We start from the raw sequence: 25,152 nt of genomic DNA on the forward strand, positions 1-25,152 counted from the left end.
AGAGACATACCTTACCCTGCTTGAAAGAGGGAAGAGGGAGCCACATCTTGTCAACTACACACAGCAGGAACCAGCAATGGAGCTTTTGTCAAACTGAACTGTAAGATTAGAGTCACTCAAGGAATTAGGCTGACACAGCAAGCAAGCAGGAGGAAAGTTTATCAGAGGGAATGGGAGGATGGAGCCACCACCAGGGAAGGTAGGCATGCAATCTCTGCTGTCCTCAGGGTTGAATTTTATGTTCAAAACTGCAAGGGCGGAGGCTGGGGGATAGAAGTGTTCTAGTCTGATTAGCTGGAGTCCATTGTCCTTCAACCCTATTAATGCAGGCCCTTGAGGCTGTGGGCTGTAAGCTGCCTTCGTTATTTTTTGGCCTGCTGTCTCGCCCTGGGTAGGACTCCCTCCTGTTCAGCCAGATAGGGTGACAGCATGTAGTTCCATGATATGAGGCTGGGGCCACTTTCTCCTTTGGGACTTTTTAGTTAGTCCGCCTGAGCCAAATGTCCTCTGCTGGCCTGTCATGAACTAGTTATGAAATCCCGTAAAATCCATGTACCCTCCCGCTTGCATATCTTGCAGAGATTCTTATCATGGTTGTTGAGTCACTGCTTTTTACTCAATGCTTTCAGTTTCACATTCCTATAAATTCTTCATTTCTAACAAAGTACTTTAGGAAGTCAGGACAGCCACGTCACATTGGAGTTGAAATAAAAGCCCAAGCACCCAGTGGAAGGCAGAGAAGTGACAAACCACTCCAACTTACACTGAGGGGAAAAAACAGGTAAGAACTTTATTTTCTCATCAAAGCAGCGTTCTCTCCACCTCTAAAGGACTTTACTCTGAGAAATGGAGTCCAGGGTAAGGTTGGGGCAGGTGGGAGGTATGTATAAGGGTCAGTTCATTTTCCAAAGAACGAGGAGCATGAAGATAGGTTGCAGCAGAGCCCGCGTGGGACAGGCGGTGAGGTGCAATCCCCATGATATCTGGGGGCAGCGCATCCCTAAGTGTCACTACTGTGCTTGGAGGAATTAGGCAGCAGCAGATATGGGGCTAAGCTCATAGTTCGAAATGCATTTCCATTGTCTTTCTCTTTGCCAACACTGTGTTGGCTGTAGACACAGTTAAATTACCATTGTCTTGATGGAACTTGCTCAATTCTGGTCTGGCTGCAGCTGACACACTGAAAGGGCTACAGATATGTTATTTTCATGAGAAAGAAGTATAGAAAATGAGATGCAGCATAAACAGCCACCTGACAATGTTATAAAAGAAGAAAGAAATACCTGAAACTCAGAGTGAAAAATGAAGAAATCACAAAAAAACCATACATTTTAGACATATAGATGAGCTTAGTTTCAAAGTGGATTACTCACTTAAAAGTAACTCAGTTTCTGGTTGCCAGATGTGAGGAAGGATGGGGGCTGGTGAAAATGGGGAAGGGATTAAGAAATACAAATTGGCAGTTATAACAGTTACAGGGATGTAAGTAAAGCCTAGGGAATATAGTCAATAATCCTATCTAATAAAGGGGCAGCGCATCCCTAAGTGTCACTACTGTGCTTGGAGGAATTAGGCAGCAGCAGATATGGGGCTAAGCTCATAGTTCGAAATGCATTTCCATTGTCTTTCTCTTTGCCAACACTGTGTTGGCTGTAGACACAGTTAAATTACCATTGTCTTGATGGAACTTGCTCAATTCTGGTCTGGCTGCAGCTGACACACTGAAAGGGCTACAGATATGTTATTTTCATGAGAAAGAAGTATAGAAAATGAGATGCAGCATAAACAGCCACCTGACAATGTTATAAAAGAAGAAAGAAATACCTGAAACTCAGAGTGAAAAATGAAGAAATCACAAAAAAACCATACATTTTAGACATATAGATGAGCTTAGTTTCAAAGTGGATTACTCACTTAAAAGTAACTCAGTTTCTGGTTGCCAGATGTGAGGAAGGATGGGGGCTGGTGAAAATGGGGAAGGGATTAAGAAATACAAATTGGCAGTTATAACAGTTACAGGGATGTAAGTAAAGCCTAGGGAATATAGTCAATAATCCTATCTAATAAAGAGGGAATATGCAAATTGGCCATCATGCTGTCACAAAGATGGGGGTGCCCACAGCGAAGGCAGGGTTTCTGTAACACAAGATGGCTATACTCACAGTGGAGGCTGCATTCCGGTTATGGATCTGAGGCTGCGCCCCCCCGTCCGGTGAAGCATGACAGGGGACCTCAGGCCGTGCTCCCCGACCCAGTGACAGGTCGGAGGACCTGAGGCCATGCCCCCTGCCTGGAAGGGCTTGACAGGGGGACCTGAGGCTGTGCCCCCCGCCCGGCAGGGCTTGACAGGGGGCATCAGGCCATGGCCCCCACCTGGTGGGTCTTGACGGGGGACCTCAAGGTGTGCCCTCTGCCCCGGCACCAAGCCTGGAGACCTAAGGTCATGCTCCCCGCCCTGGTGCTGGGCCAGGGACCTCAGGCCATGCCCCCCTCAAGGGGCTTCATGGGGGACCTCAGGATGCTCCCTTTCTGGCAACAGGCCAAGGGACCTCATGCTACCCTCCTCACCCCAGAACCAAGCCGGGGGACCTGAGTGTGTTCTGGAGGACCTGAGGCTGCTCCTCCTACCCAGCAGGGCTTTGTGGGGACTTGAGGATGCATATCCTACCCCCAGCTCCAATCAGGGGACCTGAGGCTGAACCCCCCGCTTAGCTTTGACAAGGGTGGGGCCAACTGGGTCTGGATCTTGCCCAATGGGTGTGGGGCCGGCTGGGTCTTTTTCTCACACCATTTTAAGGTGCCGCTGATTGGCAGGGACTTGGCTCTGGGTCTGGTGGCGTGCCCCAGACACTGATAGAGGGAAGATTTTCATATACATTTCCCTAATTTTTTTTCATCTCTGACACTTCTATTATAGATAAAGGGAAAATTGCAATATTAAAATATTTCCTCTAATTAATCCCCTTTTATATGTGCACTAACTTCATGCACCTGGCCAGTAGTCCACATAATAAAAGCCTAAGCAACCATTACAGCAGAACAAGTAAAACAACTGGTTGCTATGATGTGCTGTGACCACCAGGGGGCAGAGGCAAAATGCAGGAGCTGCCCCCTGGTCGTCAGTGTACTCCCCCAGCCAACCTCCTGCAGCTTACCAACCTCCTGTTCCCCCTCCCCTGGCTGGGTGGCCAACCTCCTACAGCCCTGCCCCCCACATCTAGCCATCCTCCCATGACCCATCCCCTAGCCAGCCAACTTCCTGTAGCTCCTCCACCCCAATCCTGCCAACCTCCCAGACCACTACCTGGACCAGCTGGCCCCAATTGGCCTCAATTGGACTGGGCCAGACTCTCCGATTGGTCCCAATTGCCTGCCAGGCTGAGGGACCCCACCCATGCACAAATTTGTGCACCGGGCCTCAGGTATTGTTATAATTATGTATGCTGACATGTAGACCCATAGAAGGGATCCTTTTAAGGTATACAAATGTCTAACAACTATGTAGTACATTGAAACTCATATAATATTAATTATCAACTGTAATTTTAAAATGACAATTTTTTTACAATAAAATAAAATAAAAAATAGTTCCAATCAACCAGATCCAATTTCTTAGGGCCAACTTCTTTCTTACCCCGTACAAGTAGAATTTGGCCCCAATACTGTACTAAAAAGTTTTCTCTTTAAGAAATCTGCATCGCTAAAGCCAACATTTTATATACCTGACCTGTCTATGCTCTCAAGCAAGTTTGCTTTTGCTTTCTGGAAACTGCTTCTGAATTCCTTGGCTTGGCATGAACTTTACTCATCACCTGCTTCTCGGACAAACCTCTCTCTCTCTCTCTCTCTCTCTCTCTCCTTACAGCTCTTCCTCTCCCTCTCTCTCCCCAGTTTCCTCCCCTCCTGGCTTCTTGCTGCTTCTCTTTCTCCTCAACCTAATGCAAAAACAGAACAAAACAGAACGCCTACAAGTGTATGACTGGAAATATATTTTCACTGAACAACCTAGGCTCCCCTGATCTGCCTCCTGATCTTTTAATCCATATTTCATAGTCTTTTGTTCCCTTACACCACACACATATATACACAAACATGGTTTTTGGCAACATTCAGTATTTGTAGTTGTGCACTCTTACCCCCTTTTAGTTGGAGGCTAATTTTTTGTGAAGCTAATGAAGTTGAAGTATAAGGCCCCTTGCTTGCACAAGCCCATATCAAGGCTTTGGGCAGGTCCCTACTCGTTTTTCCTATAGTCATACATTTTTATAAAATTTGCAAATGTAAGTTATATTGGTTCCGCTTCCAGAATAACAGTATAAACAGTTCTGTGAACCCTCACTTCTGCAAAATAAGCACAACTAGTAGAAAAAAACACACATTTCAAATCTGTGAAAAATGCTTTGAAACTCATATAATATTAATTATCAACTGTAATTTTAAAATGACAATTTTTTTACAATAAAATAAAATAAAAAATAGTTCCAATCAACCAGATCCAATTTCTTAGGGCCAACTTCTTTCTTACCCAGTTTTTGCACAGCAGTTAGAGTGTTGACCCTTGGATTAAAGGGTGGATTGAATGATTGCGGTGGGGGCAAGTGCAGGAGGCAACCAATCCAAGTGTCTTTTTCACATAGATGTTTCTCTCTCTCTGTCTCGCCACACCCCCACGACCACTCTCCCTAAAAATCAATGGAAAATATCCTCCAGTGAGGATTAACAAACAAAAAAATACAACTATGAAAATTATTCAAAGAGCATACATCTAATGATGAAACATTTATATACAAAAGTCGGTATTCATAGTAGAATTAATTAACAAATAAATATTAAATTTCTTACACATGGCAGGATGTAAACTACTCTCTAAACCCTATTCTATTTTATACTAATGTCCAGCAAATAAACCTTTTTATATATTTTCATTGATTTTTAGACAGAAGGAGGGAGTCGGAGAGACAGTAATATCAATAATGACAGAGAAACATTGATTGGCTGCCTCCTATGCATCCCCTACTGGGGACAAGCCTGCAACCCAGGCATGTACCCTAACCTGGAATTGAGCCCTGACCTCCTGGTTCATAGGCCCATGCTCAATCACTGAGTCACACCAGTCAGGTTCTAGCCTGAAAATTTTAATGACAATCTAAAAAGAAGTTTTCTATGGTAATTAAAAATTTCGTTCATGAAAGTGGTTAAATGTTGATGTCCTTGTCATACCGATAGTTTTTTAATGGACTCCTTCAATTGCACTTCTATAACTTGCTAAAAGAATACAAATCTTCCCCTCATCAATCTCACTGTTGACACAGAACTTTTGGCCACGTTGGGGAATTTTATGACTCTACCTTCTGGATCAAAATAACCTGGTGAAAGTTCTTCATCTACTTAGACTGGAAATTCTAATCCATCCATCCCCTTGCTTGCAGATAAGGTGACACCCTGGACATGGCCTCAGACATCCAGATGCCAGGCCCGGTGTGCCTCATTGAGAACACTAACACGCAACTAGTGGTTAATCCAGAAGCTTTGAAGATCCTGTCTGCCATTACACAGCCTGTTGTGGTGGTGGCCATTGTGGGTCTCTACCGCACAGGCAAATCCTACCTGATGAACAAGCTGGCTGGGAAGAAAAAAGGTGAGGGGCACCAGCTAAGCTCTGCTAAATCCCTTCTGTCTACCCACACTCCCAGCTTTGAGTATGGTGTTACAGAAAGAACAAGGTAGACATGGGGAGGATTTTTGAAAGCGAGCTTTTAATCTACCGCTGTGTTCTTATTTTACTGTGGTCTCAAAGAGTAAACTCACTGCCTCTTCCCACTTTCCTTAATTTCCCTTTTAAAAGCATAATTTATATTCTTTTCCTAGAATTCTGTTTATTTTTTTACAGAATCGCCATATCATGTCCCACAGCAACTCTACCATTTTCCAAGATTCTTATTTCTCCACATACTTACCAATACCTGTTATTTTGTTGTGTGTCTGGTGGTTTTTGTTGTTGTTTGTTTGTTTTTATTGACTTCAGATAGGGAGAGAGAGAGAGAGAGAGAGAGAGAGAGAGAGATTAATAATGTGAGAGAATAATTGATTGTCTGCCTCCTGCACACCCCACACTGGGGATCAAGCTCTCCGCAACCCAGACTGGGAATTGAACTGTGACCTTCTGGTTCACAGGTCAGTACTCAACCACCGGTCACACTGGCCCGGCTGTTATTTTGGTTTTTTTTTGATAGTGATCATCCTAATGTGTGTGAAATAGTATATCATTGTGCTTTTGATTTGTATTTACTGGATAGCTAATGCTGTTCATTATCTTGTTAAGTGTTTATTGGTTATTTGCATATATTCTTTAAGGAAATGTCTATTGAAGTCCTTGGCTCAATTTTTACTAGTAATTGGGTTTTTTGTATTCTGGTGTTTCATTGCAGGACTTCTTTATTTATTCTGGATATCAATCCCTTAACTGAGAAATATTTTCCCCAATTCCATAGGATTCCTATGAAACTCTGTTGATAGTATCCTTTGACCCACAAAAGTTTTAATTTTGAACCCAACTTATCTATTTTTCTTTCCTTGTTTATGCTTTTGGTGTGATATCCAAGAAATCATTCCAAAATCAATATTATGAAACTTTCCCCCTATCTTTTCTTCTATGAAGTTTATAGTTTTAGCACTTACATGTAGGTCTTTGAACTCATTTGGGTAATTTTGTAGAAGGAAAGCTTTCTATCTTGCACAATTGAGTGTGATGCTGGCTGAAGGATTTTCATATATGGCTTTTATTACATTGAGTTAGTTTACTTCTAGTCCTACTTTGTTAATGTTTTTATAGTAAAAGGTGTTGGATGTTTTTATGTATTGGATATTGGAATTTCCCTGTTTCTCTGTAAAATCACTACTGATTGTAGTTGGTTTTTTTAAAATGTATTTTTATTGATTTCAGAGTGGAAGGCAGAGGAAGAGAGAGTTGGAAACATCAGTGATAAGAGAGAATCATTGATTGGCTGCCTCCTGCACATCCCACACTGGGGGTGGAGCCTATAACTAGGGCATGTGCCCTGCCCCGTAGTCGAACCATGATCTCCTGGTTCTTAGGTCGACACTCAACCTCTGAGCCATGCCAGCCATGTTACTGGCTGTGGTCTCCCGTAACCTTGATTATGTTCATGTTTATCTCCATTTTAAGACACATCTGCTTTGAAAACTGCACTTCCTCTCTCTCCTCTCCCCCTGAAGGCTTCTCTCTTGGTTCCACTGTTCGGTCTCACACCAAAGGCATCTGGATGTGGTGTGTGCCTCACCCTAAGAAACCAAAGTACACCTTAGTTCTGCTTGACACTGAAGGGCTAGGAGATGTAGAGAAGGTAAGCATTAAATATTCAATTTGGAGACAATCCCTTCATTTCTGGGTATTGTCTACACTATTCAATACTTTTTCTTTTCTTTTTTTAAAATTTTATTATTAATATTTTAATTTTTATTCAAATAAGAGCTGACAGTAAACCTTAAGTGTTTTTTTATTTCTGATTATGTGCTAAGAGACCAAGTTTTGCAATCAGGAATGATGAAAATATAAGGAAGAATCCTAGAAGAGCATAGTGCTCATTAGATAATATTCTAATTATTAACAAGAGTCTATAACTAAGCCAGTTAACACTGATGCATAAAGGTACCACAAACAAAATCAATCATGAGTCCTATACTGCAGAGAACTTTAGTTAAGGATTAATGTTCAGAAATCATAAACTGAAGTTTAAATTTAAACCCTGTTATTAACAGAGTGTCCTTAGAAAATTATTTCACTTCTTTTAACCTCAGCTTTCAGAACTGTAAAACCGATGCAAAAGGTCAATATTTGCCTCATAGTGTTGTTTTACCTATTTAATAAGAACAGAAAGTGTTAGGTGAATAAAAATGACTAGATAAAATAGCTATAAATATTATTACTGTTACATAAGTCAATTTTGCTGTGAAAACATAGAGAAAATTAAATTACATTGAAGGCTTTAGAGTGCCCACCAATCTGGACTGTTTTTTATGCAATTATCTGTCAATCAACATAAGAGGACCTAGTGAGAATAGGTATAACTGAAAATACTAATCAGAAGATTAGTCAAAGTATAAGTTTTACTAACATTCATTTTCATTTGGATTTGTTTTCCTCTTATAAGACATTAATATAAAAAAAAAAAAAGCTACTCCACTAAATGAGCATCCGTTTACTACTGCTGATCTGGAAAGTGCCATGAGAATAAAACATAATCCTGGCCCAAATGTGTTCTGATTTCCAGGGTGACAACCAAAATGACTCCTGGATCTTTGCCCTGGCAATACTGCTGAGCAGCACCTTTGTGTACAATAGCATGGGGACCATAAACCAGCAGGCCATGGATCAACTGCAGTATCCTTTTTGTGGTCCAGAACAGCATCAAAATCAGAGGGGAGATTAGTACCTAAATACCAGCTCCCTGAATGTGAATCCTGGCGAATCAAGCACAAAAAGATGAAGTATGAAAAATAATTCAAGAGTAGGAAGAATTAACTCTTGGGTTAGAAACAATGCCAAAACCAAGGTTTGGAATATGTGGGACTAATATGGGATGAGGGGCACTGTACTTTTACACCATTTTTCCTTAGTTTGCTACTCAGCTATGTGACAGAGCTGACAGATAAAATCAGGGCAAAATCTTCACCTGATGCAAATGAGGTTGAGGATTCAGCTGACTTTGTGAGATTCTTTCCAGATTTTGTGTGGACACTGAGGGATTTTTCCCTAAAATTGGAATTAGATGGGCAACGCATTTCACCAGATGAGTACCTGGAAAATTCACTCAAACTCAAGCAAGGTAAAGGGGACTACTGATTGCACCTAACCACTCTACATGCTCCCTGTTTGCCCCCAAATGCACCCCCACACTGGCCAACGTGGACCCTGCTACACCCCTCTGCCAGCCTACTCGCCTCCAACTGCCCTTCTCTGCCAGCCTCATGACCCACAACTATCCTCCCCTGCTGACCTCATGGCTCCCAACTGCCTTCCCCTGCTGGCCTCATGGCTCTCTACTGCCCTTCCTGGCTGGTCTCCCAGAAGGTCTCCTGGTCTAATTAGCATATTACTCTTTTATTAGTAAAGATTTAGTGTTTTTACATGTATACTTTTCTACTTCTTCTCAGCTGCCTAGTTCTAAGAATTAATGCTTGTTTAATATATAAGTTCATAGATTTGATTTTGAATTATCTTCCCCCCTCTTCCAAGAACAAGTTTCTTTTTCTTTCACCTTTCCCTGCACTCTTATCTGGTTGATTTTTATCTCCCTGGTTAGGGCTTGTGATGCTGTAATTCGCCAAAGAATATGGAGTAGAATGGGCATTTATTTAAAGAAAATAGGTTAAAGATTAACAATGCACTAGCCAGGGGTTTACAAACTATGGCCCACAGGCAAATGATGGCCAATACAGCCTGCCAGCTATCCTACAAATAGGTTTTACTGGATGAATAATATGTAGATTGTCCATGGATGCTTTCATGCTATAATAGCAGAATTGAATACCTGGAAAAGAAACCACCTGACCTGCAAAGCCTAATATATATACCATTTAACCATTTACATAAAAAGTTTCCAAGCCCATATATTAAGCAAAGCCATTTTTTATTATCTTTCTCCAGGTACCAGTCATAAAGATAAAAATTTTAACCAGCCCCGGCATTGTATCCGAAATTTCTTCCCAAAGAAGAAATGCTTTACCTTTTCTCCGCCCACTCATTGGAAGAAGCTAGACCAACTTGAAACAATGCAAGATGATGAGCTGGAACCCGAATTTATGGAAGAAGCTGCTGACTTCTGTTCCTACATCTTTAGCAATTCCAAAGTCAAAACTCTTTCAGGAGGCATCCAGGTCAATGGACCCAGTGAGTCCACTTCCTGGTCATTATTCTCACTGTCAAGACTAAAGAAAGGTGGAATAGCATCCACCTAGTTTCATCTCTGAAAAGTGCAAATCTACTATTACTGTGTTATATTCCAGATGACACAACATTTCTAACAGATTTTATTAATCAGATTTTGTGGAAGAGAAAAGATAGAAAAAGACAAATATAAAAGCTCTATTGGTTAAAATTGCCCTAATAAGCTGGACCTGTACTAATAAAAGACTAGGTACATCATGCTCTTGAGCGACATCATCAAAAGATGGCCGCCAACATGTCATCACAATATGGCCACCACAAGATGTCTACCACAAGATATGTGCTAAAGATGGCTGCCACATGATAGCCAGCAGGGGAGGGCAGTTGGGCATTACCAGGACTGCAGAGCAGGGCTGGAACGGGCAATCAGGCTAGCAAGGGAGCAGTTAAGCATCAATCAGGCCAGCACGGGAGTGGTTAGGGGGCAATCAGGCTGGCAGGCAGGCAGGCAAGCAGTTAGGAGCCAGCAGTACTGGATTGTAAGAAGGATATCCAACTGCCGGTTTAGTCCGATCCCACAAGGTTGGAGAGGGTGCAGGCTGAGCTAAGGGACACCCCTCCAACCACCCCCTGTGCACAAATTTCATTCACTAGGCTTCTAGTCCCATATAATAGCTACTAGAACTAGACAAATGTAGTACCTACATTTAACTAAAATTACATGTAGATTAATTAGAATTAAAGAAAATTAACAATTCTGATTACATGGCTAGTGGTTCCAATATTGGATAGCACTTATAGCACATGACCATCATCACAGAAAATTCTCTTGGACAGTGTTCGGCTGGAATAAATAAAATGGAGGACTCCTTTTAAAATTTATTTTTAATTTTTAATCCTCACCCAAGGATGTTTTTCCATGACTTTGAGAGGGAGAGAGAAACATTGATGTGAGAGAGAAACATTAATCAGTTGCCTCCTGCATGCACCCCAACTGGGGATTGAACCCGCAACCTACATGTGTGCCCTGACCAGGAATAAAACCCACACTTTTTGGTGCATGGGACAGTGCTCCAACCAACAGAGACACCTGGCCAGGGCAGAGGACTTCTTTTTAATTGTTTCACAAATATTGATTTTTTAAATGCTTACCATGAACCAGAACTGATGATAGAGACATAAATTAGAGGTACATTTCCTATATTAATGGTGCTTAGGGGTAAACACATGCACTCAATAAACACAGGACTATGGTGCCTACAACAGAGGATTTCACCCTTTGATATGTATCAATATAACTCAAGGATCTCGCCAGAGGAGGATTTAATTCAGCCGATCTTGAGCAGAGGTTGAGAGTCTGCATTTCTAGCAAACTTGCAGGTGATGCTAAGGACACAGATGCTGTGAGCCAAAAGAGTGTTGAGAGATATCATCAGATTTATAGAGGATGGAGTTTTTCCTCACCTCACTTACAACAAACATTATCTTTTGTTCTCTATTTGTAGGGCTGGAGACTCTGGTAGTGACCTATATCAATACCATCAGCAGTGGGGACCTGCCCTGCATGGAGAACGCCATCCTGGCTTTGGCCCAAATAGAGAACTCGGCTGCAGTGAAAAAGGCCATGGCCCACTATGACCAGCAGATGGCTGAGAAGGTTGAACTGCCCACAGAAACCCTCCAAGAGCTCCTGGACCTGCACATGGCCAGTGAGAAAGAGGCCATTGAAGTCTTCATGAAGAATTCCTTCAAGGATGTAGACCATTTATTTCAAAATGAATTAGCGGTAATTTTTTTTCTTATGTTTATATGGATTAGGGTCTCAGAAAGCAAAGTACTACCAGAAAATAAAATGGGTATTTATCATGAGAGAAGGAATTCTTACTAGATTTCAAAATGACAAAAGCCACTATTTGTCATTATTATTGTAAGAAGAACCAATTTTATTATGATTGACTTAAAGTTTGAATTTGTTTTTCCTTTCACGCATAAACTAATACTATTTCTCATAATTTAATTAAATGAATGCAGGTAACAGTCAAAGCTCTTTATCAAGTTACATGCTTGCTGTTATCAGGCCAATTTCATATTATAGCCAAAAGCAAAGAAAGATGTAGTCTTAGTTATCTTGAGCAGGTTTACAATTGAGCCACATTTCTTCCATATGCAATCGCTGGTCCAATGTGAAAAGCAGAAGTTTCTTTCTAAAGGTGTATTTGTAGGACTAGAGAACCTAGTCCTGACCGATGTCAATGCCATCAGCAGTGGGGATCTGCCCTGCATGGGGAATGCAGTCATGGCCTCGGCCCATATAGAGAACTCAGCCACAGTGCAAAAGGCCGTGGCCCTCTATGCCCGGCAGATGTGTAGCATCAATGCTAACATAAAGCCAGCAATCTCTGCCATGAACTTCACCTCCAAGCAAAAGGGTCTTCAATAGAAAGATAAGATCAGGAGGAAGGATGTGGTCCTGCTGAGGTGCCTGTAAGTTTTTACAGGGTCACAGACTGGTTTTTGTGAAGCCTTTCCAAAAATCCTGAACTCAAGCTAACATTTTCTCTGTACTCTTTCTACTTCCTATTTTCACATTAAAGGCCCAGCTAGAAAAAAGGCGAAATGACTTTTGTAAAGAGAATATGAAAGCATCATCGGATCGCTGCTCAGCTTTACTTAAGGATATCTTCCATTCTTTAGAAGGACATATAAAGGAGGGGGTTTATTCTAAACCAGGAGGATATCATCTCTTAATGCAGACTATGAATGCGCTGAAGATAAAGTATCTTCAGGAACCCAGGAAGGGAATACAGGTAACCAGAATTTATCTGTCGCTCTGTTGCTCCCCTCAACCCCACACTTCCCTTCCTCCTGGTCTCCCTCCACCTCCTTTCCTTGGATCTGCTCTCTCCATGATGGCTTCATTCCTCACCCCACAGCTCCAAAAGTAGAGCCCTCATCAGAGAACAGAGACTCTCAATCTATATTTATATCAATCTCTTACAAAGGATTCTGCTTCATAGGGTTCCAGGATTGGCCAACCAGGAGCATGTGTTCACCCTGCGACAGGGGCCCCTTGACCAGCATAAGGACCAGGGCAAAGCAAACAATTCCTACAGGAAAAGATGGGAGGCAAATAGGAATATGCGCTTCCTGTGATTTCCTATTACTAATGCCATTTTCTCTGGATCCTAGAGTGAAGAAGTTCTTCAGACATACCTGAGGTCAAAGGAGTCTGTGATTGATGCAATTCTACAGACAGACCAGACTCTCACAGAAAAGGACAAGGAGATTGAAGGTGAGGAGTAAGTCAAGAGACTAGGTAGCCTCAACAGCTTTTAAAAGTTTAAATATCCGAAACCGGTTTGGCTCAGTGGATAGAGCATTGGCCTGCGGACTGAAAGGTCCCAGGTTCGATTCCAGTCAAGGGCATGTACCTGGGTTGTGGGCACATCCCCAGTAGGAGATGTGCAGGAGGCAGCTGATCGATGTTTCTCTCTCATCGATGTTTCTAACTCGCTATCTCTCTCTCTTCCTCTCTGCAAAAAATCAATAAAATATATTTTTTAAAAAAGTTTAAATAATTTGCCTTGGTGAACCTGGGGTCCTTAAACAAGAACCAGATGAGCAAAGATGCCTATTACTATCCAAAGTTAGTCTCACTGGGGCATTGGCAGTCATCAGCAACAATGACAGGTAATTTCACAAAGAAGAAGAAAAAAGGTGGTCAACCACATGAATTTGTCTTCTTCCTTTCCTCCTGGCAGTGCAACGTGTGAAAGCTGAATCTGCAGAGGCTGCAGCAAAAATGCTGGAGGAAATGCAAAAGAAGAATCAGCAGATGATGGAGGAGAAAGAAAAGAGTTATCAGGAACACCTGAAACAATTGACTGAGAAGATGGAGCAAGAGAGGGCCCAATTAATGGCAGAGCATGAGAGGGTTCTGGCTCTTAAACTTCAGGTATTAAATGGCATCACCTTGAGGTTTCTCTTTTACTGATTACTGTCCACTCTCCCTGACCTCTTTGTGTGTCTGTTAGAACACGAAACCTGGAAGGACCTTGCTTGCCCCCTTGTAGCTTTCAATCCCTGTCTGTTTGCCTGATTGGAGCCAGCCTATGTTGGGTTATTTAAAAAAAAAATTATATTCCTTTATCTCACATCCAGTCCTTCATCAGTACATTCTTCAATCGATGGTAGCTATTATCTTTCAGGCATTGCAAATATGGCTTATCTGTATCTCTTGCTTAATATGATATGAAGCAAGAATTGCTGTGTACCTATATCTTAGGAGAAGAAACAGAGGTTCATAGCAGATGAGCTTTTATAGGGTCACACAGATCGGTAAGATATCTGAACCGCCTTCAAACTTAGAGGAATCTACAATCACTGTTTTTCTGTCACACCTGGTATGACTTTGGTTCTAAGAGAAGCTTTATGAGCAGAAAGGCTCCTTGCCTCTCACACCTGTGTCCTCCACTCCTGACTGCTATGCCCTACTCCTAGTTTTTGTAGTGAGTTACATGCAGAAATCCAGTATGGATAGTTAGGAGCCTTGATGTCCTAAATTATATCCTGATATTCTTGCCACCAAGCTGTGGAGGCTTAAATCAAATTCCCTGATCTAAGATCCAGACACTTCCTTAGATTTTGAAATTTTTTTATTTCTGTCATGTGTATGTATATAAAAGTCTGAGTATAGGTGTGTGTGTGTGTGTGTGTGTGTGTGTGTATGTTGTGTGTAAATGAGTCGATAAGATTTGAAAACAAACATATGACTAAGATTGGCCACATATGCTGTGCAGAAGTAATGGGACTTATTTTATCACTATATAAGAAGGTATAAGCCAAAATCTCTCTCAGCTAAAGGAAGCTCAAGAAAAGCAATCATGCAGCTAGGATGTCCAAGAGAAAGTATAATGAATATTTATGGTAGAGAAAATTTCAAGAATAAATTAAATACTAAGAATGTGGATACTAGCTAGAAGTTGAGATTTGCTTACTGCTGTACTTTATTTACTCTTATTTATCCCTTTTTAGGAAAAGGAAAAGTTAGAAAAGGAAGGACACCAAATTGAGAGCAGAAAAATTCAGAGAGAAATTGAGAATCTCAAGGAGGAGATGGCAGGACTCAAGGAGCGTTGTACATTAATCTAAAGACCTAAGGCAAAGAGCTTCCCTGGTCACGCTACCCAAGGCACAACTCAAGCAGAATCTGGAAAAATACCACAACTTGAGATAAAGAGAGCTTCTTTAAGCTTTTAAAAGAAATCTACGAAAAACCCTTCACCTAACATACTTAATGATAAAAAATGGAAAGCTTTGCCCCTAACACAGGAATAAAGCAAGATGTGAAGTCTCCCCACTCCTGTTAAACAGTATAATGAAAGGCTTCCTACAATATGGCAAAAGAAAGGAAGAAAGAAAGAAAAAAAGAAAGAAAGAAAGAAAGAAAGAAAGAAAGAAAGAAAGAAAGAAAGAAAGGAAGAAAGAAAGTTGCCTTTATTCTCACACACTTTGATTATCCACATAGAAAAATCCCAGGGAATCTGCAACAAAAACAAAAAACAGCAACAACAAAAACTCTTGGGACAAATATGTGAGTTTAACAAGGCTGTAAGATTCAAGGTCAATTCAGAAAAATCCACCTTCAACTGTATTTTCATATAAAAGCAATGGACTATTGCAAACCAAAAATTACAAAACAATACCACTTACAATAGCTTTTTTTTTTTTTTAAAAGTAATACTTCTGTAGAAATATAACTAAACATGCACACAATCTTCTATGCTGAAAAACATTCTAAGACCAAGAGATTATGGGATCAATCATGATGTATGAATTTCCTTAGATTCCAACCCCCCTGTTGTTTTTGTGATGTTCCTTTTACTCATTGTAGAGAAGAAGGTTCAAGACCCTTATTATTAGAGCTATCCCTGACAAAAGCATATGCCTAGTATTTGTTACATTTCCCTGAGCACTAAAGATATGTCAATTGTGGGGGGCAGAGGTGGTATGGAGGGAGTCAATGGGAAAAAGGGGGGATAGCTGTAATACTAGTCTATATAATAAAAGCCTAATATGCAAATCGACCAGAATGACCAGTTGGTGTGGGGCAGGGCTGGCGAGCAGGCAGCACCAGGCCAGCCAAGGCAAGTGCCAGTGGGCAGAGGGAGGGGACAGCAATTGTGGGGAGAGGGGTGGGGAGTGGCGGTGGCGGAGGGGCAATGGGTGGGTGAGGAAGGCCACTCCCAGCACCATGCCCCGATTGGCCCGTAAGGGAGGCCAGACTATGGCTAAGGCCTGTTCCATGGGGGAGCAGGCCTAAGCCATCAGTTGGATATCCCCCGAGGGCTCCTAGTCTGCAAGAGGATGCAGGCTGGGCTGAGGGACCCCCCCAAGTGCACGGATTTTCTTGCATCTGGCCTCTAGTCAACAATAAAGATAAATTAAATATGTATATCCATTGTGTGTTAGGCTTTTATCCAAAAAGAAAGAGGAAAAAATATGGCTCAGAACTCAGTGCCACATAATATGCCTACTACACACACACACACACACACACACACACACACACACACACACATGCACACACACACATACACACACACATACAGACACACTCTACCCTTCCCACTCACCATGAGTTCTTTAACAGACAGGATTTCATAGAACACAAGACAGGAAAACTTACTCAGAGTTTTTTTTTCCCCCAAACTATGTTCAAAACAGAGTCCCCAGGGAGTTAGATGAGGCTTCATGAAAAGCAGCCATTGCTTGGTCTACAGGGATCGTTCATTCAAAAAACTTTCTGCCAAGTAGTGGGAATAGAGTTGTAGTCCTTCTCTTAAGGAGCTCATAGTCTAGTGGTGAAGACAGAGATTAAATAATACAGAAAACTAATGCCCAAGAAATTGAGTGGAGAGGATTTCTGATTTAGGAAGGAGTGTCTCTAATCCCTCTACCCCAATATATCTGAGATGGCTCCTTAGTTTGTCTTAACCATATTTCCCTTTTCAGTCAATTAGTGGAAAAAAGAAATCCAATTTGGGAGGGAGAGATAGAAAGTGACAGTGCCTATCACATGGCCCCGGAAAACCTATTTAATGAACAGTGTGTCATGCTCACAGTTGGTTTCTATGCCAGTCAGCATGTCCAGGCCTATCTCTGAGCCTTATCAGAGAGGCAGAGGTAATCACCAGCCACCCCAGAGGACTGGAGAGAAACAGAGGCACAGCTGCTGGCAAAGCCCAGAGAGAAAGAGAGAGGCAATGCCTGATCAACAGCTGCCACAGAGGTTGAGGATCAGACTCTGCCTCTCTCTCTGGGCCTCTCTCTGGTGGTCCAGCAACCCAGCACTGACTGAAGGACTGACTTCCGGTGTTCAGTCGAGGCTTTGGTCATTCATTATGGACCCTGGGTTTTTATATTTTAAGATTATTTTTTAAATGTTTTTATTGATTTTTAGCGAGAGAAGAAGAGGAAGGGATAGAGAGATAGAAACATCAGTAATAGAGATACATGGATTAGCTGCCTACTGGGGATCGAGCCTACAATGCAGACATGTGGCTTCACCAGGAATCAATCTGATGACCTCTTGTTTCATGGGTTGTGTTTTGGGGGAGTTGATGGAGTGATGAAAATTTCTTCTTGATTATAGCAATGGTTACACAAATATATATAAAACCATTACATTGTACCTTTTGAATTTGTGAATTGTATGGCATATAATCTATATCCAAATAAACCAGTCTGGTTGAGTATTTTTTTTTAAAGATTATATAGCCTGCACTCATGTGGTGGTGGTGATTTAGTCAATCTTGTCATCTTCTGAGGACTCCTTTTTTCTCTCTAAGACTTTTTCTTTTCAATCTATCTCCAATTTCTAACTACTATTCATTATTATGTACAGCAGTATAGGTGACCAGGTTTCTGTCCTATCTTTGTATAATTCAACAACCCTTTAATAGATTTGCTGAACCAAGGTCATCTTCTAGGTGTCATCACTATAGAAAACCTTCCCAAATTAGCACACCCCCTCCATGCACAGTGTAAGTCTCACCCATGAAGTCCGTGGAGGATTCAATCAGAATCTATGGTGAACGGAGCAAAAGGAGTGGGATTGGTGCTGTATATAAATTTTATTCACCTGTGAAAACCCCTTGCAGTCCTGTGTCTTTTCTAATAGAAACAGTGTACTTAATCAGGTACATTACTTTTCCTCCAAAGCCAAGGGATTAAGAGATGACATATTTACTATAAGAAATTATCTTTCTTACCTTCATTCCTTTTTTTTACTTCAGATTATTCTGTCTAACTGCATTTGATAATGAGACTTTAAATTATGGCAGTCTAGAGATAAGGGAAACCTTCCCCCTACAAAACACCTATAAATGCCAAAAGAAATATTACTAACATTTTGAAATATATCAGTGTGTTTGCAAGAACATAAAGTTGAAAGAATCAAATATAAAAAATTGGAAGAAAATCACGGTAGTACCTTGAAGCTGAACCTGTGACCATTTTGAAGCATGTGCCCATCTTTGACTCTTAATGACCATAAGAAGAGCAGAGGAGGAAGTCTTGGTGCTGAGATTGGTAGGTTTTACTAATTGGAAACTTAGATTGAATTGGATATCCTCCCAGGAAAGGATAGGCTGATAAGTATCTGTTTACAGCAGAGGAAAAATTACCTGCTTGACCGGCATTAGAATTAAAAATAAAACCTTTCCCTTACCTGAGTGTTGGATTGAACTTACCTACATTACAGGTGTGGTTTCAGAAACTACTTAAAATGGGCTGGTGTGGATGGGGCCCCAGGGCACCTGGCAGCAGCAAGTCCTTTTTGTAAGGCTGTGTTCAACTTGGACTCAGGGGATTCCCGCAGAATAGTCCAGAGAAACTGGGGCAAACTCAAACAAGGGTGCAACCCCACACAAGCAAGAGGTAGAAAGTAACAAACAAATGACAGAAAGATCCAGCAGGATCAGACACTGTAATTTTGAGCTCAGGTTATAAAACTAAATGTTTACACTGTTTAATAATATAAGAAAGAATACTTCAAGAGACAAGATGTCATAAAACACTATAAAGCAGAGTTTGGAAAGAAAAAAATTTAAGCACAAAAGGTTTTTCTTGAATGGATAATATAATTAACCTTTACAATATGACAATAACTTTCATTGTGATTGTTATCATGTTAATTGTTGACTGTTAACTATCACATATCCACATAAAAGAAGTATGTGTCCACCATTTTACTTTTTATCCAATCCCAGAATTTTCCCCACTTTGCTTTCTCCCGCCTCCCTAATCTATCACCAGTGCATTACATGTAACCCACTTATGTCTCCACCTTTGATTGTAATGTATAAAAGAAGGTGAAAAACTGCCATTCTCTGGAGCACTGTCCCAATAAATTCTGCTTCCCAGCAATTGTCAACAGTTTGGCTCAAATAAACTCACAGAAATTCTCTACAGGTTTGACTGCTTATAAGTTAACAAAATCACATGCCTCTAATGCAGTTCAAAACTCACTGGTGGCCTGGCTGGCGTGGCTCAATGGTTGAATATCAACCTATGAACCAGGAGGTTGCAGTTCAATTCCCAGTCAGGGTACATGCCTGGGTTGCCAGCTTGATCCCTAGTAGGGGACATGCAGGAAGCAGCTGATCAATGATTCTCTCTCATCACTGATGTTTCTGTCTCTCTCTCTTCCTCTCCCTTCCTCTCTGAAACCAGTAAAAATATATTTAAAGAAACAACAACTCACTGGTGGATATCCATCATTAAATTATCAAAAATGTCTGTTCATTTTTTTAAACTTGAATCCATAGGTATGTTTATATAATTGTTGACTGCACATTATAGTGTCCCCTTTTTTTGTTTTATTTTGTATTAAGGGGTTACAATGAAGAGCTCACTAGGTATGCTGACAATGAAGGAAATAATTGGCTCTCTGGGAGATACAGGATAAATAAATATTAGATAACAGATCAGGAGACTTTTGACAGACCAGATGTCTCCTGGTTGGAATATTTACATATATAAAGAAAAAAGGTTGTTGCTATAATATTTGACAATAAATCCATAAAACAAACTTTGATTATCTTTACTGTATGGCCACATAGTTTGGTCACTGGGAGCCAATGAGCCAACCCTGTTGACTCAAATCTTCACAGTTTGTGTGAAAGTTGTACTTCTTAGTGCATTTAAATAAACTGGAGGCCTGGTGCATGAAAATTTGTGCACTGGAAGGTGGGGGAGATGGGGAGTCCATCAGCCCGGCCTGCCCCCTCTCACAGTCCAGGATCCCTCAGGGGATGTCCTATTGATGGCTTAGGCCCGCTCCTCTGTGGGAGGTGACAGGCCGATCAGGGGAAGGCACTGCTCCCATCAAGCCTCTGCTGCTACCACTGCTTGCTGCCATGGCTGCCTGAGCCTTGGTCCTCACAGCCACCACTGCTTGCCTGAACCTGAGGCTGGCCCTGGGCAGCAGCAGCTGCTATATGTGGCTTGCCTGAGCCTCGGGCTGACCCTGGGCAGCCGCAACTGCTATCCCTGGCTTGCCTGAGTCTTGGGCTGCCCTGGGTAGCAGCAGCCGCCATCCCCGGCTTGCCTGAGCCTCAGGCAGCTGCTGCGGCTTTGTCAGGAAGGAGGTCCAGAAGACATCTGCTCTAATTAGTGTATTACCTTTTTATTAGTATAGATTGATCCTTTTGGTATATTAAAAAATAATAAAATAACAAATAAAAAGCAAAAAAGTTTTTCTTGAATGGATAATATAATTAACCTTGACAAGTCAGAAAATAACATAATTCTGGAAAAAGCAATTGTGAAGATAGTTATGAATAAGTTATCAAATATATAGCATACCAAGACAAAGACATGGAAACTAAGAAAAAGCATTCCAAAGAGCAGGGATGTACAGTATTCAAGAAAATAATAACTGAAACATTCCAGAATTGACAAATGATATGGTTTTTCAGCTTAAAAAGTTACTGTGAATCCTGAACAAAAAGACATGAAAAGAAATTTATTCCTAGATACATCATAGTGAAACAAAAATAACAATATAATCTAAAAAGCAGCAAAAGACAAATGATAACATTCTTTAAAAAGCTGTAAATCATAATTCATGAGGTTTACAACAATACAAGGTCAGAATATTTTTGAAATGTGGGGAAAAATAGCTGTCAACCTAGATTTTATACCCAAAATAAACCATTATGAAACTGTTAGGGTAAAATTAAGACATTTTCAGATACACAAACACAGAGGCAGTTATGTAAACAAGAAATTCCGAGGAAAGGTGCTTTCAAAAAGCAAATTTCAAGATCACGTAGATGATTCCAGAAGGAAAGCCTGGGTACAGTAAGTAACAAAGAAGAAAGATAACAGCAAATATATGGGTTCATGTAAACATATAAAATAGAACTGCAAGTGCATTTTTTTTTTCATTTCCTAGGATTTTCATCAGAGGGAGTTTCCAAGGAGTATAAACCATAGATGCAATACTACTATGCTTACATTACTAAGATTGTGAAACTTTTTTTGTACATTTTAGACCAAAATAAAACTCTGGGGGAGATAGGTTGGAAGATGGCTGCCGATAGGAAGATAGTGCATGAGTGAGGGAAAGAAGGGTGAGTGTGTGATCGCAGAGGGAGTGTTTGTGAGTTGAGGGACAGCTATACTCCAGGGGACTGTGGGGGATTGCTTGACAGGGTTTTCTTGCTATTGGGATCCCTCCTGGAGTGACCAGCTTTGATGTGGAGACTGCGGCATCTTGAAGGGGACAGTGGATGTTGTTAGAAGCCTGAAAATCCCAGGTATCTACAACAATGGCCCCACTAGCGAACAGCTGCGAACCCGGGAACACAGGTCCCCAAGAGGCGCAATCACGCGGATTCAGAGGAGCTTTGCACCCTCTCATGGAAAGGTAAAATTTCGCCTGGGATAAGGTGAAGTCTGTGGTCCAAGCAGGAGACAGAAATGCACATGGCAGGAGCTGGAGGATCCAGGGAAGTCTGTGCCCAGAGTCTGTGGCTACTGGGGCTGGTGTGATCAGTGAAAGTGGAAGCGGATCTGCAGGGCTGCTAACAGAAGGGAACCTCAAAAGCAACCCATTGCTGAACTGAGCGCAAAGGAGCGCCTAAAAATTTTAACAGTGTGCCTGCTGCTTAGACCCAAGGAAAAAAGAAGACTGCACAGACTTGCTCCACAGCGCCGGAGTTCACGCACTTACTCTGGCTCTTTTCTCTCTCTCTCTCTCTCTCTCTCTCTTTAAATCCTTGCTTTTCATTACTAAGCCAAAAACATAGGTTCACCCAATTGGGGACACTATAAGAAACTGAAGCGTAAAGTTGTTTTTGTAGAACCTGGGGATCAGAGCGGGTATCACCCAATTGGGGACATTCTAAGAAACTGCAAGGGAAAGTTGTTTTTGTAGAACCTGGGGGATCAGAGTGGGGAATAATCATCAGAGAACCAGCTCTGGGGCAGCCCATTCCCCCAAACCAGTATTAAGTGTCAAAGGAAAAACAAAATCTAAACACCTGGAGGTCAATCCAGAAACATTGCCACCCAGGGGTTGAATCACAAATTGACTCTTGTGTAAACAGGAATAAAGGAGCATAAGAAACAAAGAAGTACTGCTTGCATGAAAATCAGGACTGTGGCTACAACACTGAGGAGCAGTGGAATGCAGGGAAGCTCAATACTGTCCTGACTAGGAAACAGATATGCCAAGCAGAAGAGTAGAGGAAGTAAATGACCTTCACTACTGCACATTTTTTTCTGTTTATTTTCATCTTTAACTTAAGAATCTAAATTTGTTTTTCTTTTTTCCTCATTTGATTTCACCTTTGTAATTATTACATTTTCATTTTTAATCAGTATTATTACCACTACTATTTTACTTTTTTTCTTTAAGTGTATTCCATTTTCTCTTCATTTTATTTTGGATTAGTGTTCTACATTCTATTTTCATCTTTCCTTTAGCATCATTTTACTCTATCTCAACTTTACCTTTATGCCAAACTCTCTTTCTCACTTTTACTCTTTTGTTGTCCTGTTTCTCTTACCCTATTTCTGCTTTAGATTTTCCCTATTTCTTCTTTTTACCCCCTGTTAAAATTTCCCCCTCCTTATATATTTAATTTCCAATCGCATAATAGGAGTGCCAGAAGGAGAGGAAACTGAGCATGGAATAGAAAACCTGTTTGAAGAAATAATGACTGAAAATTTCCCTGATATAAGGAAGAAAAAACTCACACAAATCCAGGAAGCTCACAGAGTCCCAAACAAAATGAGCCCCAAAAGACCGACGCCAAGGCACATTATAATTAAATTGGAAAACACCAGCAACAAACAGAATCTTAAACGCAGCTAGAAAGAGACGGAAAGTTACCTGCAAAGGATCCCCCATCAGACTAGCGACTGATTTCTCAACAGAAACACATCAGGCAAGAATGGAATGGAATGAAATATACAAAGTCGTACAAAGCCTGGGTTCTGAATCCAAGAATACTATAACCAGCAAGGCTATCAATCAAAATTGAGGGTGAGTCAGCCACGGTGACCACATCATTTTGAGTGGCTGTTACCGGCATCCAGAGATCGGCTACTAACCTGGAAGCAAGGCTCTAAAGCAGTGTGACTATGTGAACTCAGAGGATCCCTGCTTCTCCTCACAGAAAGATTAGACTTCCCCCACAGGTGAGGTTTGCAATTTAGGTTGGAGAGTGGAATGCGCTCGGGGGGGAATCTGCGCCCCACAAAGTCCGCAGCCGTTGGGGCCAGCATGACCCACGAGTGTGGAAGGGCTCCCCAGGGCTGCTGGCAGAAGGGAACACTACAAATAAGCCCACAGTTGGACTGGATGCAAACGGGCAGCCTCAGATTTTGCCAATCAGCCAGCTACTTGGTGCCAGGTGCCAGAGCATGCACAGAGACTCCGCACAGATCTGGAAGGTGGAGCCCTGTTCACACAGCTTCCCAGGCTCTTGTTTTTATACTTCCTCTTAAATATGTGCATTTGATTGTTGAACCCAGTGCATGGGATTACCCAGTTGGGGTCAGTCGCAGAGCCTGTAAGGGAAGGTTGTTTCTGGGGAGCCTGGGAAACAGACCTGGGAGTGACGACTGGGGAACCAGCTCAGGGCGGAGGACTTTCCCAAGCCAGTTTCAGGTACAATAGAGAACACCTGGTCAGAGGGGACTTATAGCCTCAGAGGTCAAACTTGACACACTGCCATCCAGAGGCAGAGCCACGAACTGACTCTTCTGTAACAACAGATAAAGGCTGACTGAGAAACCAATACGGCCTGCCTTAAAATCAGGACTCTGGCTTACAACACGGAGGAACAGTATATCAGAGGAAAATTCAACATTCTCCTGAATACCTGGCATGCCAAAAAGAAGAGAAGATCTGAAGCACCTTAATTACTGCACATTTTTAATTTTTTTCTATTATTTTTTCACCTTTTAACTAAGAAACCATTTTTTTTTCTTTTTTCATCACCTGATTTTACCCTTTTAATTACAACATTTTTATTTTTAACCAGTATTATTACTGCTACCATTTTACCATTTTTTAAAATGTCATTTTATTTTCTCTTTATTTTATTTTGGGACTAGTGTTCTCCATTCTATTTTCATCGTTCCTTTAGCATCATTTTCCTCTACCTCAATTTTGTCTCTGTGCTAAAACTCTCTTCCCCACTTTTCCCCCTTTGCTGTCCTATTTCTCTTACCCTATTCTTGCTTTAGAGTTTCCCTATTCTTTTTATTACGCCCTGTCTAAATTTCACCCTACTTATATATCCTATTATCAATCACCTGCTCCAAATCCTTATACACCTCTCTCTTACCTTTCTTCACTATCCAATTTTTTTTCTTCTTTTCTCTATTGTTGTCTTGTTGTTTGCTTGATTGTTGAGAATATTGAGGTTTTTTAAGGATTCTTTGCCAGGTTATTCTGCTTTTTCTTTTTCTTTTTCTGTCCCCCCGGACGCCTGGTTATTTTTGTGCTTCTGTTTTCCCTTGCCTTGCTTGATATTATTGGTTGTTTGTAGTTTATATTCATCTCCAGGGATCTGTTGCTAGAATTTGTTGGGATTAGTGGCGGTTCTATCGGAGTTTTCTCCTCATATAGGTAGTCTCCTCCCCTCTTCTAATTCATTCTATTTTCTCTCTTACTTTTTTTTTCTTTTCTGTTTTCTCTTCTTTCTTCCTTATCCCCCAACTCT

At 41.3% G+C, this 25,152-nt stretch overlaps 1 protein-coding gene across 1 annotated transcript; it reads left to right on the plus strand.

The window, feature by feature from the left end:
* The first annotated feature begins 670 nt into the window (after window positions 1-670).
* Window positions 671-15,846, plus strand: LOC102752069 (guanylate-binding protein 1). The gene is made up of 11 exons (XM_006759347.2): window positions 671-781; window positions 5,430-5,638; window positions 7,237-7,364; window positions 8,292-8,401; window positions 8,650-8,846; window positions 9,668-9,910; window positions 11,413-11,693; window positions 12,502-12,714; window positions 13,097-13,199; window positions 13,669-13,862; window positions 14,942-15,846. The coding sequence occupies exons 2-11, from the start codon at window positions 5,449-5,451 to the stop codon at window positions 15,056-15,058; spliced, it is 1,776 nt and encodes a 591-aa protein (XP_006759410.1). The 5' UTR covers window positions 671-781; window positions 5,430-5,448; the 3' UTR covers window positions 15,059-15,846.
* Window positions 15,847-25,152: the final 9,306 nt, after the last annotated feature.

The sequence above is a fragment of the Myotis davidii genome, unplaced genomic scaffold (assembly GCF_000327345.1).
Source record: "Myotis davidii unplaced genomic scaffold, ASM32734v1 scaffold3436, whole genome shotgun sequence".
Taxonomy (NCBI): domain Eukaryota; kingdom Metazoa; phylum Chordata; class Mammalia; order Chiroptera; family Vespertilionidae; genus Myotis; species Myotis davidii.